Raw genomic sequence first — 13,911 nt, 5'->3', positions numbered from 1 at the left:
GATGTAGCTCATTGCTTAATCACAGAATTTTGGTGTTAGGACCTCAGTGGCTATCTAATTCTCAACAAGAATTTCATGTATGTCATTTGCCTGAAGATGTATTTGCCTGAAGATGTCCAATGAGAGGGAACCTGCTGCTGCCCAGGGTAGCACATTCCACATTTGGCCGTTTAAAAGTTTTTCTTTAAATTAAGTCTTAGCCGTCTGGGGTCAGAGGGCAAATCTAACTTCTCTTCTTGGTAATAGCCCTTCAAATACGTTAACACAGTTTCCACATCTGCTGTTCTCCCCACTCTCCCCAAATCTTCTCTTCACCAGGTGAAACATCCCTGGTCCCTTTAACTGATCCTTCATATGAAATAAACTCAAGACTCTTCACCATTCTGGATGTCCTCCTATGCATATTCTCTAATTTATCAGTGTCTTTCCTAAAATGTGCTGCGAAGTACCGAACATAATACTCCAGATGTGGTCTAACCAGGGCAGAATACAGCTGGACTGTCATAACTCAAATTTCATCAGGTATTGTTGGCTGCTGTGTAACCCTTGACATGTCCACTTGTCTAGCTTGCTGTCCATTAAAACCTTTAGATCTTCAGATAAATTACTTTCTAGCTAAATTGTCGATATCTTTTCCTTGTGAAAGGGATTTGTTTTTCCAAGACTGGATCTTTTTATCTTGTCTCAGCTGGAAGTATAGCTTGATGGAACCCATTCCCAGAGGCTCACCATATTGGTCACAGGCACCTAATCAGTTTTATTCCTACAGCAACCCACAACTCTCAGGCTCAAGAGATCCACCATCTTCAGTCTCCATAACAAAGACTACAAATATGTAGTCCAGCACTGAAAGGGACTTTTAAAAAACAAGAGTATAAGACTATAAACTTGGGGGCCATATTGCACCACTGAACAAGTCAACTACATACCAAACATAAAACAAATGAACACCACGTACTAAGATGTATATGTTCAGTGTATCATGGCATCAATTTTGATATGATAGTAGTATTATTTTCATGTTCCAGCACCAGTAGTCCTTTAAAGCTACAAGTGTATAGAACCACATAAAACCACCAATACTTCTGCAAACGCAATTTGCTATTTATGGCCAAATAAGTTAAAAAAAATTTTTTTGCTCCTATTCTTTATGCCTAACTTTTCCTTAGTTCTCTACATCATTCCTCCTTCCTGCGACCCAATACTCTCTTCTCAAAACAATGACTGATATGATATTAGTTATTTACACTTAACCATGCATCCTTTTCAGATCTGATTTCTGCTGGTAAATTATTTTGAGGAATTTTTAGGGGTGGAACAGCAAAGATTTATGTTTCTCCCAGACAAAACCCAGGGCCTAGAACTCATTGTACTTGAGCACAGCTTGCTTATCTCACCTTCATTTTCTTCCTGAGAATAATTCTAGCTTTCTTTCCTAAGACTTCCACATGCTAGAGATTCTCTTTTCCCCAATCTCCAAATCTGTCTTTATGGAGTAATAATAACAATTCTGTTATACCCTTAGTAGACTATCCACAGTATTTGGTTCTGGAGTTTTTGCCCCTTTGAGTTCTTAAGTATTCAAAACATCTAAAGACTGATCTTTCTGTCTAGGGAAACAAGGAACAGTCAGACATGTTATTAAATGATCCCTCAAGAACTATGCCCAAAAGGCTATGAAACTGCATACCTATTGACCTAACAATACCACTACATTTGTATCCCAAAAAGATAAAAGAAAAAGTACATAGAAAAATATTTACAGCACCTCTTTTTGTGGCAGCAAAGAAATGAAAATTGAGGGATTCCCCATCAATTGGGAAATGGCTGAACAAGTCGTAGTATACAAAAATAATGTGGAACTATGCCCAAAGGGCTATAAATCTGTGCATGCCCTTTGACTGAGCAATGCCACTACTAGGTCTGTATCCCAAATATATTTTTTTAGAAAGGAAAAGAACCAATTTGGTTTTTTTTTTGTTTTTTTAGTGAGGCAATTGGGGTTAAGTGACTTGCCCAGGGTCACACAGCTAGTAAGTGTTAAGTGTCTGAGGCTGGATTTGAACTCAGGTACTCCTGACTCCAGGGCCGGTGCTCTATCCACTGCGCCACCTAGCTGCCCCGGAAAAGAACCAATTTGTACAAAAATATCTGTAGCAGTTCTTTTTTTTGGTAGTAAAGATTGGGGAATAGTTGAAGAAGTTGTGGTGATTGTGACAGAATACTGTTGTGCTATAAGAAATGACAAGCAGTATACTTAGGAAAACCTGGGAAGACTGATTTGAACTGATGCAAAATGAAGTGAGCAGAAGCAGAACACTGTATACAGTAACAGCAATACTGTACAATGATCAACTGTGAATGACTTAGCTATTCTCAGCCATACAATGATCCAAGACAATGATGAAAGACTTATAAGGAAAAATGTTATCCACCTCCAGAGAAAGAAGTGCTGGAGTCTGAATGCAGATTGAATCATACTTTTTAACTGTCTTTTTCTTTTTGCTCTGTGTTTTCTTTTGCAACATGTCCACTATGGAACTATATTTTTCATGACTTCACATGTATAATCTATGTCAAATTGTTTTCCTTCTCAAAGACAAGGGAGGGGTGAGACAGAGGGAGAGAATGTGGAACTCAAAATTTTATTTTTCGATAGTTGTCCCAATTATATGTAAAGATAAATTTCAACATTCCTTTTAAAAAATTTAAGATCCAAATTTTCTCCACCTCCCTTATTCTCCCATCCTTAAAAAGGTAAGAATTTTAAATAGGTTATATGTGTGCAATCATGTAAAACATTTCTATATTAGTCATTTGTGAAAGAAACAGAAAAGGGAAAAAAACATGAAAAAGATAAAGAAAGTGAAAATAATATGCTTTGATTTGCATTCAGACTCCATCAGTTCTAGCTTTGGATGTGGATAACATTTTTTTATCATGAGTCCTTTGGAATTATTTTGGATCACTGAAATCATCCTGCTCATCATTTCTTATAGCACAATAGTATTCCATCACACTGATATACCACAACTTCTTCAGCCATTCCCCAACATACAGGCATCCTTTCAATTTCTAATTCATTGCCACCACTAAAAGAGCTGCTATAGATATTTTTGTATATTTAGATCCTTTCCCCTCCCTTTTTAAATCTCTTTGGGATACATTCCTAATAGTGGTATTGCTAGATCAAAGGGTATGCACAGTTTGATTGCCTGTTGGGCATTAGAACTCAAATTTTAAAAAAACAAATGTTAAAAATTTTTTTTACATATAATTAAGACATTTAATGAAATAAAACTATATTGGGAAAAATGTAATTGAGAAATGTTTAACAAAAGAAATAAAAATATATTAATTTTAAAAAAGGTACCTTAAGAGGAAAGACACAGATAGCATGGCAAATTGTAGCCTTGTATCAAGGGAAAGCTCACCTAGGACCCCTGCTTTGATGTGTAAGAGTGTCAAATTTTGTATACAGACCACATATATGCATTTGAGATCTCACTGATACGAATATTCACAAATGGCTGACTGTCTTGTGTGACTTTCATCCCTGTTCTCCCACAAATTCCCCATGGTGAGAAGAGGGAACAGAACGTGCAGGGTGCTTTCCTCAAATTCTCTTGACATTGTGTGAATACAAATGATAAATGCTGAAATCCATGGACTCTTCCTTACTCTTGTTAAATGACCAATCTTTTTTTTCCCCCTGTATTTATGAAATAACATACTTTATTTATATTAAGACTATCAAAACCGGTATGATTCAATTCCTCTAGGAGTAGATCAACTCATTGGTCAGTTGATAAGGAGCTTATGTTGAGAATATTAAAAATTCATTTAATGCTCACAGTCTAAAATGGTGATTCTTAAAATGCTCTGCAGACTTGTCCACAACTGTGCCACTGTTATCGCAGAAATGCATAGTCATTGTTTGGATTGAAGGCTATTTTGTATTTTAATTTGTTCAACGGGCTGTCCCTGCCAAAGAATCCATCATCAAGTAGCCAGCCCTTTTATAACAGGCTCTGTCCTTAGCCATGTTGATCCATGGAAAGGAAAAATATTCCATGTCCAGGACCATACTGAAAGCCTTTCTAGTATGGTAGAATCTGTGTGAGTTTATGCTCTATTTACATAGCCTTTTAAGGGCCCAGGGCCACTTCTACACCACAATAAAGCATCAGAGTAGCACTTTGTGGAGGATGGCCTATGATTATTAAATTACAGACAGCAGCTGGAAAAGAAACAAACACAAAGTGGTAGAAATTTTTAAAAATAGGTCAAATTGTATAAAAGTAATAATAATTATAGGCATTTCTATGACCTGCTTGTCACTAAGCCTGTGGTTATATTACTAAACTCTATTTATGGCTCAATATTAGTAGTTTTTACTCACATAGTCTAATCACCTGTTAATATAGCATTGTGACTTGCCTGTGACTTGAAAAAATCAGAGTATATTAATTTAAATTACAAATTTTTTCTTACCGTTCAAATTGCTCAGCTGTAAGCTGCCTTTTTAAAAGCTCGTTGTCTGATTGCAATTGTGTAATTTTAGCTCGAAGTGTATTAGTCTCTTGGATGTGTCTGGTTCTAAAAAAAAATTTGCAATTACATAAAAAAGGTGAAAAATATTTTAGTTTGTATTTTTTCAAGAAATATGGACTTCTCAGAAGGGACATAAAAGGACTATGTACAGATATATGAAGACTTCACAAGTAACTGGTCAAAGGATAAAGTTAAAGAGTCTGAAAAAAAATCAAATTATCAGTAAACTGTCAGAAAACATGCTGCCAATTAGAAATGAGAGAAATGCACATCAGAACACCTCTGAGGTTTCATTTCATACCCAGAGCAGATGTATAATCCCTCAAAGGAGTTTGGCTTGAGTATCCACACAGAAAAGATTAAGCGGATAAAAACATGTTTCTAGCTCAGATTAAATATTCACTTGGGGGCAGCTAGGTGGCACAGTGGATAGAGCACCGGCCCTGGATTCAGGAGGACCTGAGTTCAAATCTGACCTCAGACACTTAACACTTACTAGCTGTGTGACTCTGGGCAAGTTGCTTAACCCCAACTGCCTCACCAAAAAAAAAAAAAAAATTCACTTGGATTGATAGAATAGAGCATGTCCATCAACCTGTGACCAAAAAATGATGAGTTTGGGCAGGAAGAAGAAAGTGGGCTGGATTTTAAAGCTTCTTTATTGGTCTCAAGTTACCTATAAAAACAAAGGACTATCTTTTAAATACCAACAATCTACCACTGTCATATGGCAATAAGATAAGAAAATCAAATAGGTAAAGATGATATATACATACTAATATACCATTGGTAGAATTATGAACTGGCCCAATTGTTCTAGAAAACAATTTGAAAGTGCACAAGAAAAGTCATTAAATTGTTTGTACCCTTTAACTTGTCATTCTGCCACTGGATATATGCCTCAGGTCAAAGACAGACAGAAAGAGCCTCAATAAAGAACTAAATATTTGAAGTAGGAAAAACTGGAAACAAAATAAATAAACACACGCACATATACATATCATAAATCTATACATACATAAGTATAACATACATGCATATACATATGTGGGCACAGTTGATATATCAATCTATATGATATACATTGATAAACAGATATATCACTTTTGCCCATGTCCTTCTAGGTTGCATATGTTAAGTGGAAAGGTGTCCTAAGTCCTTGGGGGTAGCACGCCTCAAACACTAAGATGAAATTGTTTTCCTTACCTCTTTCTTTTATACTAAGGGAAAAGTCAATTGCATGTTGTTTGTAGGCAATTACTGAAAAATGATACTAGTACAAAAAGCCCAAATCTCAATGGCAGCAAAGAGCAGTAAAGTATAACTTAAGAGTTGTCAGATCAGACCCAGATCAGAATTAGGTAACAGCAGCTCTACAGATTACTCAGACTGCGACCTAGTGATGTCATTACAAGAGCTTGGAACAATATACAAATTGAATATTTACTGAATTATAGAACTTTAGAGGTGGGAGTGACTTAAGAGATAATCTGGTTCAAGCACATTTTGAAAGACGAGGAAGCTGAGGCCCAGAGAAAGGAGTGACCTGCACACAGTCACAAACTGAGTTGGCAGCGGGGTCAGGAAGAGAACAAAGGTGTCCCTGACAAAAGTAATAACAACAACCAATTTTTATATAGTTTTAAAAAGTTTATAAAATGCTTTACATTAATTATCTTATGTAAAAACCATAGAAGATATGAGATAGTTACTGCCATTATTATCCTCACTTTACAGTTGGGGAATCGTGGCTCAGAAGTTAAGAGTTGTCCATAAGAACACTTATTTAAGTGCCAGGGAATAACTTAAGTCCACAGTGGACTCTAGGTCCAGCACTTCATCCAGTACAGCACAATTTTCACTACACTACAATAATGACTGAATAAATTATGATGTAATGAAGTATGTCTAAAGAAAAGGAAAAGAGGAGTTTCAACATGAAAAGTAATGTTTCTACAAACTAATTCCCCAAAACATTTCCTGTGATCAGATAGATTATACAAAATATTCCATGGATATTTATTGTGTACATACTAAAATTTTTTTTTTTTTGGCAGGGTAATGGGGGTTAAGTGACTTGCCCAGGGTCACACAGCTAGTAAGTGTCAAGAGTCTGAGGCCGGATTTGAACTCAGGTACTCCTGAATCCAGGGCCGGTGCTTTATCCACTGCGCCACCTAGCTGCCCCCCATACTAATTTTTTAAAAACTATAAATGATCCTCAACAAGCAACTGTCAATATACTGCTTATTTTAGGAAACTTACAGCTTGCTCTCAGAAAGGGTTAACATGTCTTTAAGTCGAAGAATTTCTGAATCTTTCTCATGTGAAGTTATATGAGAGTGAAATTCTTTGTCTCTATTAGTAGCCAACAATGTTTCAAGGTTGTCAACTGTAATTCTCTCACTTGACAATTGTTTTTTTAATATCTCTGCTTCTGTTTTTATGGTTTCTACTTCTTCCAAGGCCTATAAAGAAAAAAAACAACCCAAAGCATTTAGAGTGATAGTACATTTACCAGTCATAAATTGAGACTTTTTAACTGTGAAATAATTTCAATGCATCTATACTCAGAGAGTTCCTTCAAATGCTGCATTCTAGGCATCAGTTAAAGATTTTTTGAACTACAAAGATATTTTAAAAAGATGGTTCAATGATTTGATCAATGCAATGGTCAACCATGATTCCTTTACACTTAATACATGTTTATTCCCTGACTTTCATTTCCCTTTCAGCCCTGTTCCTGACCTTCAAAATCATGCCCTTTATTGCTCTCATTTTGGAACTTCCCTCAGTACCCTCCCTTCCCCTCCCTTCCTCTTGAATACCTTACCACTCCGGGGTCTGCTCATCACTAAATATTCACCTACAAGACCCATCCCACTTCTCTCTCACTGGTGAGTTCCTCTTGATGCCTCCATTTGGTGAAAGAGTACAGGCCAGCCTTGCTTGGATTCCATTCCTGGTCCTCTTCATGCCTTTTGGGGCTTCAAAATTATGCCTCTGTCTTAATACCTCCCTACCCTCCCAACAGTTATCAGCTCCTTTTTGTTTGTTGATTTCTCTCACTAGAACATGGGCTCCTTGAGGACAGGAACTGTGTTTCTTTTTGCTTGTATCTGTGCCTGGCACACAGTCAAGTGCTTAATAAAAGCTTCCTTCCTTGCTGAGGATTGATGAGAAACAATATAACCCAACTCCTAAAAGACGCGATGGACTCAAGATACAGAATTAGATAAACATTTTTGCACTTGGCCAATGAGGGAATCTGTTTTGCTTGAATGTCAATATATTAGAAGGGTTTTGTTTTATTTTTCAAAAAGAGAGAAAATAAATGCTTATTAATTTAAAAAATTAAATATGAATTGCATTAAAATAGGGTACAATGAATATGCAAGAAAATTATATAATCTTCAAAATGTCTATAAAATGGTTTTATTTTTATGTAGCAAGAATAAAATATAATAAAAATATTTTAGAGTAGGAAGGTAAAAATCAGACTGATATCAAAAGGAAATAAAGTAGTTTAAAACAAAATGTACACTAAAAAGTCCATTATTATCAAATAGATTATATAATATAAATCATGATAAACTTTTATCAATCATTATATACATTCCATAACTGTAAAGATCTAAAAGACAATTTTAGTTGAAATGGTAGTACTAACATAGTTTTTTTTTTGGCTTTTACTACCAAATGAACAATTATGGTATTACTCAAGTAAGAGACCACATTCTATTCTCCTTGGTCCCAAATCTCAAGATACTTGAAAATATTAATAAAGCTATATTTTAATTTATATAAAATAAATATGATCATGCTTATAAAAACAAAAAAGGCTTTTGCACAAACAAAACCAATGCAACCAAAATTATAAGGAAAGTGGAAAACTGAGAAAGAATTTTTACAAGTACTTCTCATAAAGGTCTCATTTCTCAAAGGTCTCATTTCTCAAATATATAGAGAACTGAGTCAAATTTATAAAAATACAAGTCATTCCCTAATTGATAAATAGTCAAAGGATATGAACAGGCAGTTTTGAAATTAAAGCTTTATATAGCCAAATGAAAAAATACTCTAAATCACTAGTGATCAGAGAAATGCAATTAAACAACCTTGAGATACCATCTCACACCTATGAGAGTGATTAATATGACAAAAAAGGAAAATGTTGGAGGTTGGTGGGGATGTGGGAAAACTGGGACACTAATCCACTATTGATGGAGTTCTGAACTGAATGAACCATTCTGGAGAACAATTTGGAACTATGCCCAAAGGGCTACAGAACTATGCATACCCTCTGATCCAGCCATAGCACTGCTAGGTTTATATCCCAAAGACATTCCAAAAAAGAGAAAAAGACCTATTTGTACAAAAGTATTTATAGCAGCTCTTTTTTGTAGTGGTTAAGAATTGGAAATCAAAGGAATACCTGATTAAGGAATGGCTAAACAGACTGTGGTATCTGATTGTAATGGAATATTATTGTGCTACAAGAAATGACAAGCAGGATGATTTCAGAAAGGCCTGAAAGACTTGTATGAACTGATGTATAGTGAAGTGAGCAGAACCAGGAGAACTTGTGCACAGTGACAGCAATGTTATTCAGTGAAGAACCGTGACATTTAATTCTTCTCAGCAATACGATGATCTAAGACAATCCCAAAGGACTGATGATGAAGCATACTATCCACCTCCAAAGAAAGAATGATATGGATTGAACAGAGACTGAAGCATGCTATTTTTCACTTTCTTTCATTTTTTCTTTTGAGTCTTAGCATATAAAATGACTAATATGGTAATGTTTCACATAAATGCACATGTATAAACTACTGCCTCAGGGAGGTGGTAGAGGATAAAAGGGGGGAGAGATACATTAATTCTAAAGCAGTCACCTAATTATTCTTTCCTAGAATCAAAGGTGCTTAAAATCCAAATGTTAAATTTAGTTGGAAATCCTAAATGTAAACATCATCTATCCAGGAGCTAGCAGATTACTGTAACAATTCATACCTCAACATCTAAGTTCATCGTTTTTAATACTTCAACAGCCCCATTTATTTATCAGAGTGAATGAAAAAAATACAACACAGGTATAAATGGATTTTTCCTTAAAATGATAAGAAACATTTACCTAAAACCATCAGCAAACATAATTTGTAATGGGGATAAGCTAGAAGCCTTCCCAATAAGATCAGGAGTGAAACAAGGATGCTCATTATCACCGATATTATCCAATAGTATATTAGAAATGCTAGCAAAAGCAATGAAAGAAAAAAAAATTGAAGGAATCAGAATGGACAAGGCAATAAAACTATCTTTCTTTGTAGATGATATGATGATTTACTTAGAAAATCCTAGAGATTCAACTAAAAAGTTAATTGGAACAATTAATTGTAGCAAAGAAGTAGGATATAAAATAGCTCACATAAATCATCAGTATTTCTATGTATCACCAGCAAAATCCTGCAAAAGACAGTAAAAGATACCACATTTAAAATAACTATAGAGTGTATAAAATACCCAGGAGTATACCTGCCAAGACAAATATAGGAACTACATGGACTTACACACACTTTTTATACAAATAAAGTCAGATTTAAATAACTGGAAAAATATTAATTGTCCATGGATGGGCAGAACCAATCTAATAAAAATGGCAATTCTACCTAATCTCCTTACTCAATGCCATCTTAATTAAACGATCAAAAATTATTTTATTGGGCTATAAAAACAATAAGTATTAGGAAGAATAAAAGGTCAAGAATATCAAAGAAATTAATGAAAAAAAATGTAAAGGAAGGAGGTTTAGGAGTACCAGATCTTAAACCATATCATAAGGCAGTAATTTTCAAAATGATCTGGTACTAAGAAAAAGAAAGGTGGATCAGTGGAATACAGTAGACATGCAATACATAGTAGTAAATGATTTTTGTGTTTTATTAGGTAGAATTGCCATTTTTATTAGATTGGCTCTGCCCACCCATGGACAGTTAATATTTTTCCAGTTATTTAAATCTGACTTATAACTTGTAATGGTCTCTATTTTTTGTTTATTTATAAATTCTCCTATCCATAAGTCTGATAGATAACGTGTTCCATGTTTTTCTAGTTTTCTTATGATAGCTCCCCTTATATCTAGGTCATATATCCATTTTGACTAAATCTTGACAAACGGTACAAGTTATAAAATGGACAATTTTGATTACATTAAATTAAAAAGGTTTTATACAACCACTGTAGCCAAAATTAGAAGCAGAAAATAAGGGGGAAATTTTATAGACAATTTCTTAGACAAAGGTCTTATATCTCAAATTTATAGAGAACTTTGTCAAATTTATAAGAATGAGTCATTTCCTAATTGATAAACGGTCAAAGAAGATGAATAGGAAGATTTTTAAATGAAGAAATCAAAACTATAGTCATGTGAAAAAATGCTCTAAATCATTATTTCTTAGAGAAATGCAAATTAAAACAATTTTGAAATACTATCTCATACCTATCAGATTGGCTAAAATGATAGAAGGGGAAAATAACAAATGTTGGAGGGATTGTGGAAAAACACTAATACACTATTTGTGGAACTATGAACTGCTCTAACCATTTTGAAGAGCAATCTGGAATTATAATAATTATAAATGTTATTTTCTACCACCAATACCCCTACCTTAGAATGTAAGCTCCATAAATTCTAGGATTATTTTAGTTTTGTCTTGATGTGCCAAATGTTTTGCACATTGTGGGTACTTTAAAACAGTTTTAATTGAATTAGATGAAATAGCAAATTTTGTCAGCTGGATGGTACAGGAGACAGAATCCAGGACTTAAATCAAGACCTGAGTTTGAATTTGGCCTCACTGTCAGTATGACCTAAACAAGTCACACCATCTCTGAGCTTCAGCTTCCTTCTCTGTAAATGGGGATAATAATAATAGTACCTATTTCACAGGGTTGTTTTAAGTTAATTTACGTAAAGCACTTTGTAAATCTTAAAGTGCTACAGAAATGGTAGTTATTACTATTAATAAGTAAAATATGGTAATTCCACTATTAATGAGAAAAAACATTAAAATTCCCAATGCTTTTTGCTTTGTGAGATCATATTACTTATAATTTTCTACCATCATATGCTATAATTTTTTATAAACAAGGTAATATCTTTCAAATATTTGCTGGCTCAAGTATTTTCTGAGCTTCTTTGGTATCTTCGCTGTGGCAGTGGCTTTACATCAGTTGAACTTCTATAAGAAATGCTGATAAAGCTCCTTTGCCTTTATCCACTTCTTATTTTTCAAATTCAGTACCTTACTGAAATATATTAGATTGGATTTCTTGTAATTAGCCACAGGTTTGTTGTTTTTTCCTTCTAATTTTATGCTGACTTTAACTTTTACATGATTAATTAAGGGTCTGACTACACATAGATGACTGATTTAAAATGACTCGATTTAGCAACCAGTTGTTTCCATTTTAACATAAAAGAGTCATTTTCATTTTTTGCATTTTTTCAGTGTTTTCCAAGTCCAGTGCCCTCTTACCTTTTCTTGAAGAAACTATTCATGTCATACATGCATGCTGCTTCTATAAATCTTTGGCTCCTTTCATTTCTTCATCATAAACTATAATTTCTTACTAATTTTTTTGTCATTCTCCTTTGTATACAGTTTCACATGGAAGTATATAAATTATGGAAGTACACTCTGACAAGAAGGATTTTGTCAAGTACTTCATGTAAGTTCTCTATTTCTTCACCCTCTGGCAACAAGTTATATGGACATATAAATTGCAGTTATCTCCATGGCAGTCTTATTCTTATATACATAGAATTGAGTTAAGTCCCGTGACCACTGAAACACAAATTTGGCAGATTCCACCAAGCTGGAGAGTATAGTCTGGGTGGCTAAATGCAGAGGAGCTTATTACCAACAAGATGGCAACTAGATAACGGATTCTTTGTCCATAACAACCAACTAAATAACGAAAACCACAAATGTACTTTGGTCTTATACTGTGCCCTTCAAAAGTGACCACACTAGAGTGCTAGAGAGGCAAAGAATAGGGTAAAAGGCAGTGAGAAACACATTTTTAGACTGTCTATAAACATTTCTGCAATGTTTCTGTTGGTACTCTAAATGTCAGATCATTGTTCAGGGAATTGATAGAGGAAATAAACATCAATACTAGCATTTAAAAAATATAATTGGAAGTACAAAGTGGCAGGAAAGTGAAACTTCTAGCTAAGAGGCCACCTGACCTAGAGGCTGGTCACCTGGTTTTTATAAATCAACTCCAATAAAAGCTTGAAATTTATATCGGCCTGAATAACAATCAAGAAATTCAATGAGAAACTATATAATTGGCTTCTTCTACCACACATTGCAGGAAAAAACCTGTAAGAACTCTATAAACATGGGGCAGCTAGGTGGCGCAGTGGATAAAGCACTGGCCCTGGATTCAGGAGGATCTGAGCTCAAATCCAGCCTTAGACACTTGACACTTGCTAGCTGTGTGACCCTGGGCAAGTCACTTAACCCTAATTGCCCCGCAAAAAAAAAATGAAAGAAAGAAAGAAAGAAAATATGGGTGAACTTCACTTTAGTAAAACCTGATATAAGAACTCTATAAACAATAGTAAAAGAGGCTGCCATCAAAGGCAGTGCCAGAACAGACAAACAAGGCCAACCTCTCAGCTTGCCAAGTGAAAAGTCAGAGACACTTATAGCCTACAAGGATTTGTGTTCAGAAGCAGTAAGAGCAGAAGACTCCAGGGTGGTCTTTGAGCCCCAGGGAATAGCACCAACTAGACTGTCACAGCAGAACTCAGCTCAGAAAAGCTCAGGTCCTTAGGGGCTGCAAGGTCCCTAGCCCTATGAACCACAAAGATCCATGAAGGACTAACTCCAGGAGAAAGAAGTCTGTTCAAGAACCCAGGACAAGGCCAAGCAGGGCAAACTTCCCCACCCAAAAATACAGATCCTGTATTTTTATATTTGTGTTTTATACAAGGGGTAGATTCTAGTCCTAGCACAAAATCTCAATTCAGAAACTGAAGGAGAGAAGAGTAAATAAAAAAGTGACCAATAAAAAAAATTATTATACCTCTAAGAAATCATCCAAAAGATTGAACAGGTACCTTGGTAATAACTACAAGCAAGGACTCAAAGAAAATGAATTTTCCTCAAGGATATGAGTACCTAAAAGAAAACCTCCAGAAGAAAAAAGAAAAATAAGCAGCTTAGAACAAAAAGGGTTAAGTCTTATCCAACCAATGGATTCCCTGAAAACTGGAACTAACTAAACAAAAATAAATGAATCCACATGAAAGCAAGAAATATTTTAAAAAAGAAATCAAAA

At 34.8% G+C, this 13,911-nt stretch overlaps 1 protein-coding gene across 1 annotated transcript in view; it reads right to left on the bottom strand.

The window, feature by feature from the left end:
• Nucleotides 1–13,911, bottom strand: part of CEP135 (centrosomal protein 135) — a 91,838-nt gene that overhangs the window by 6,124 nt on the left and 71,803 nt on the right. The window contains exons 22-23 of the mRNA XM_043970782.1: nt 6,820–7,022; nt 4,495–4,599 (exon numbers count right to left, since the gene is read on the bottom strand). Of these exons, the coding sequence (XP_043826717.1) occupies nt 4,495–4,599; nt 6,820–7,022 (308 nt within the window). The remainder of the gene's footprint in view (nt 1–4,494; nt 4,600–6,819; nt 7,023–13,911) is intronic.

The sequence above is a fragment of the Dromiciops gliroides genome, chromosome 6 (assembly GCF_019393635.1).
Source record: "Dromiciops gliroides isolate mDroGli1 chromosome 6, mDroGli1.pri, whole genome shotgun sequence".
NCBI classification, from domain to species: Eukaryota; Metazoa; Chordata; class Mammalia; order Microbiotheria; family Microbiotheriidae; genus Dromiciops; species Dromiciops gliroides.
The sequence above is the reverse complement of the archived record's forward strand: the minus strand, read 5'-3'. Positions and strand labels throughout refer to the sequence as shown.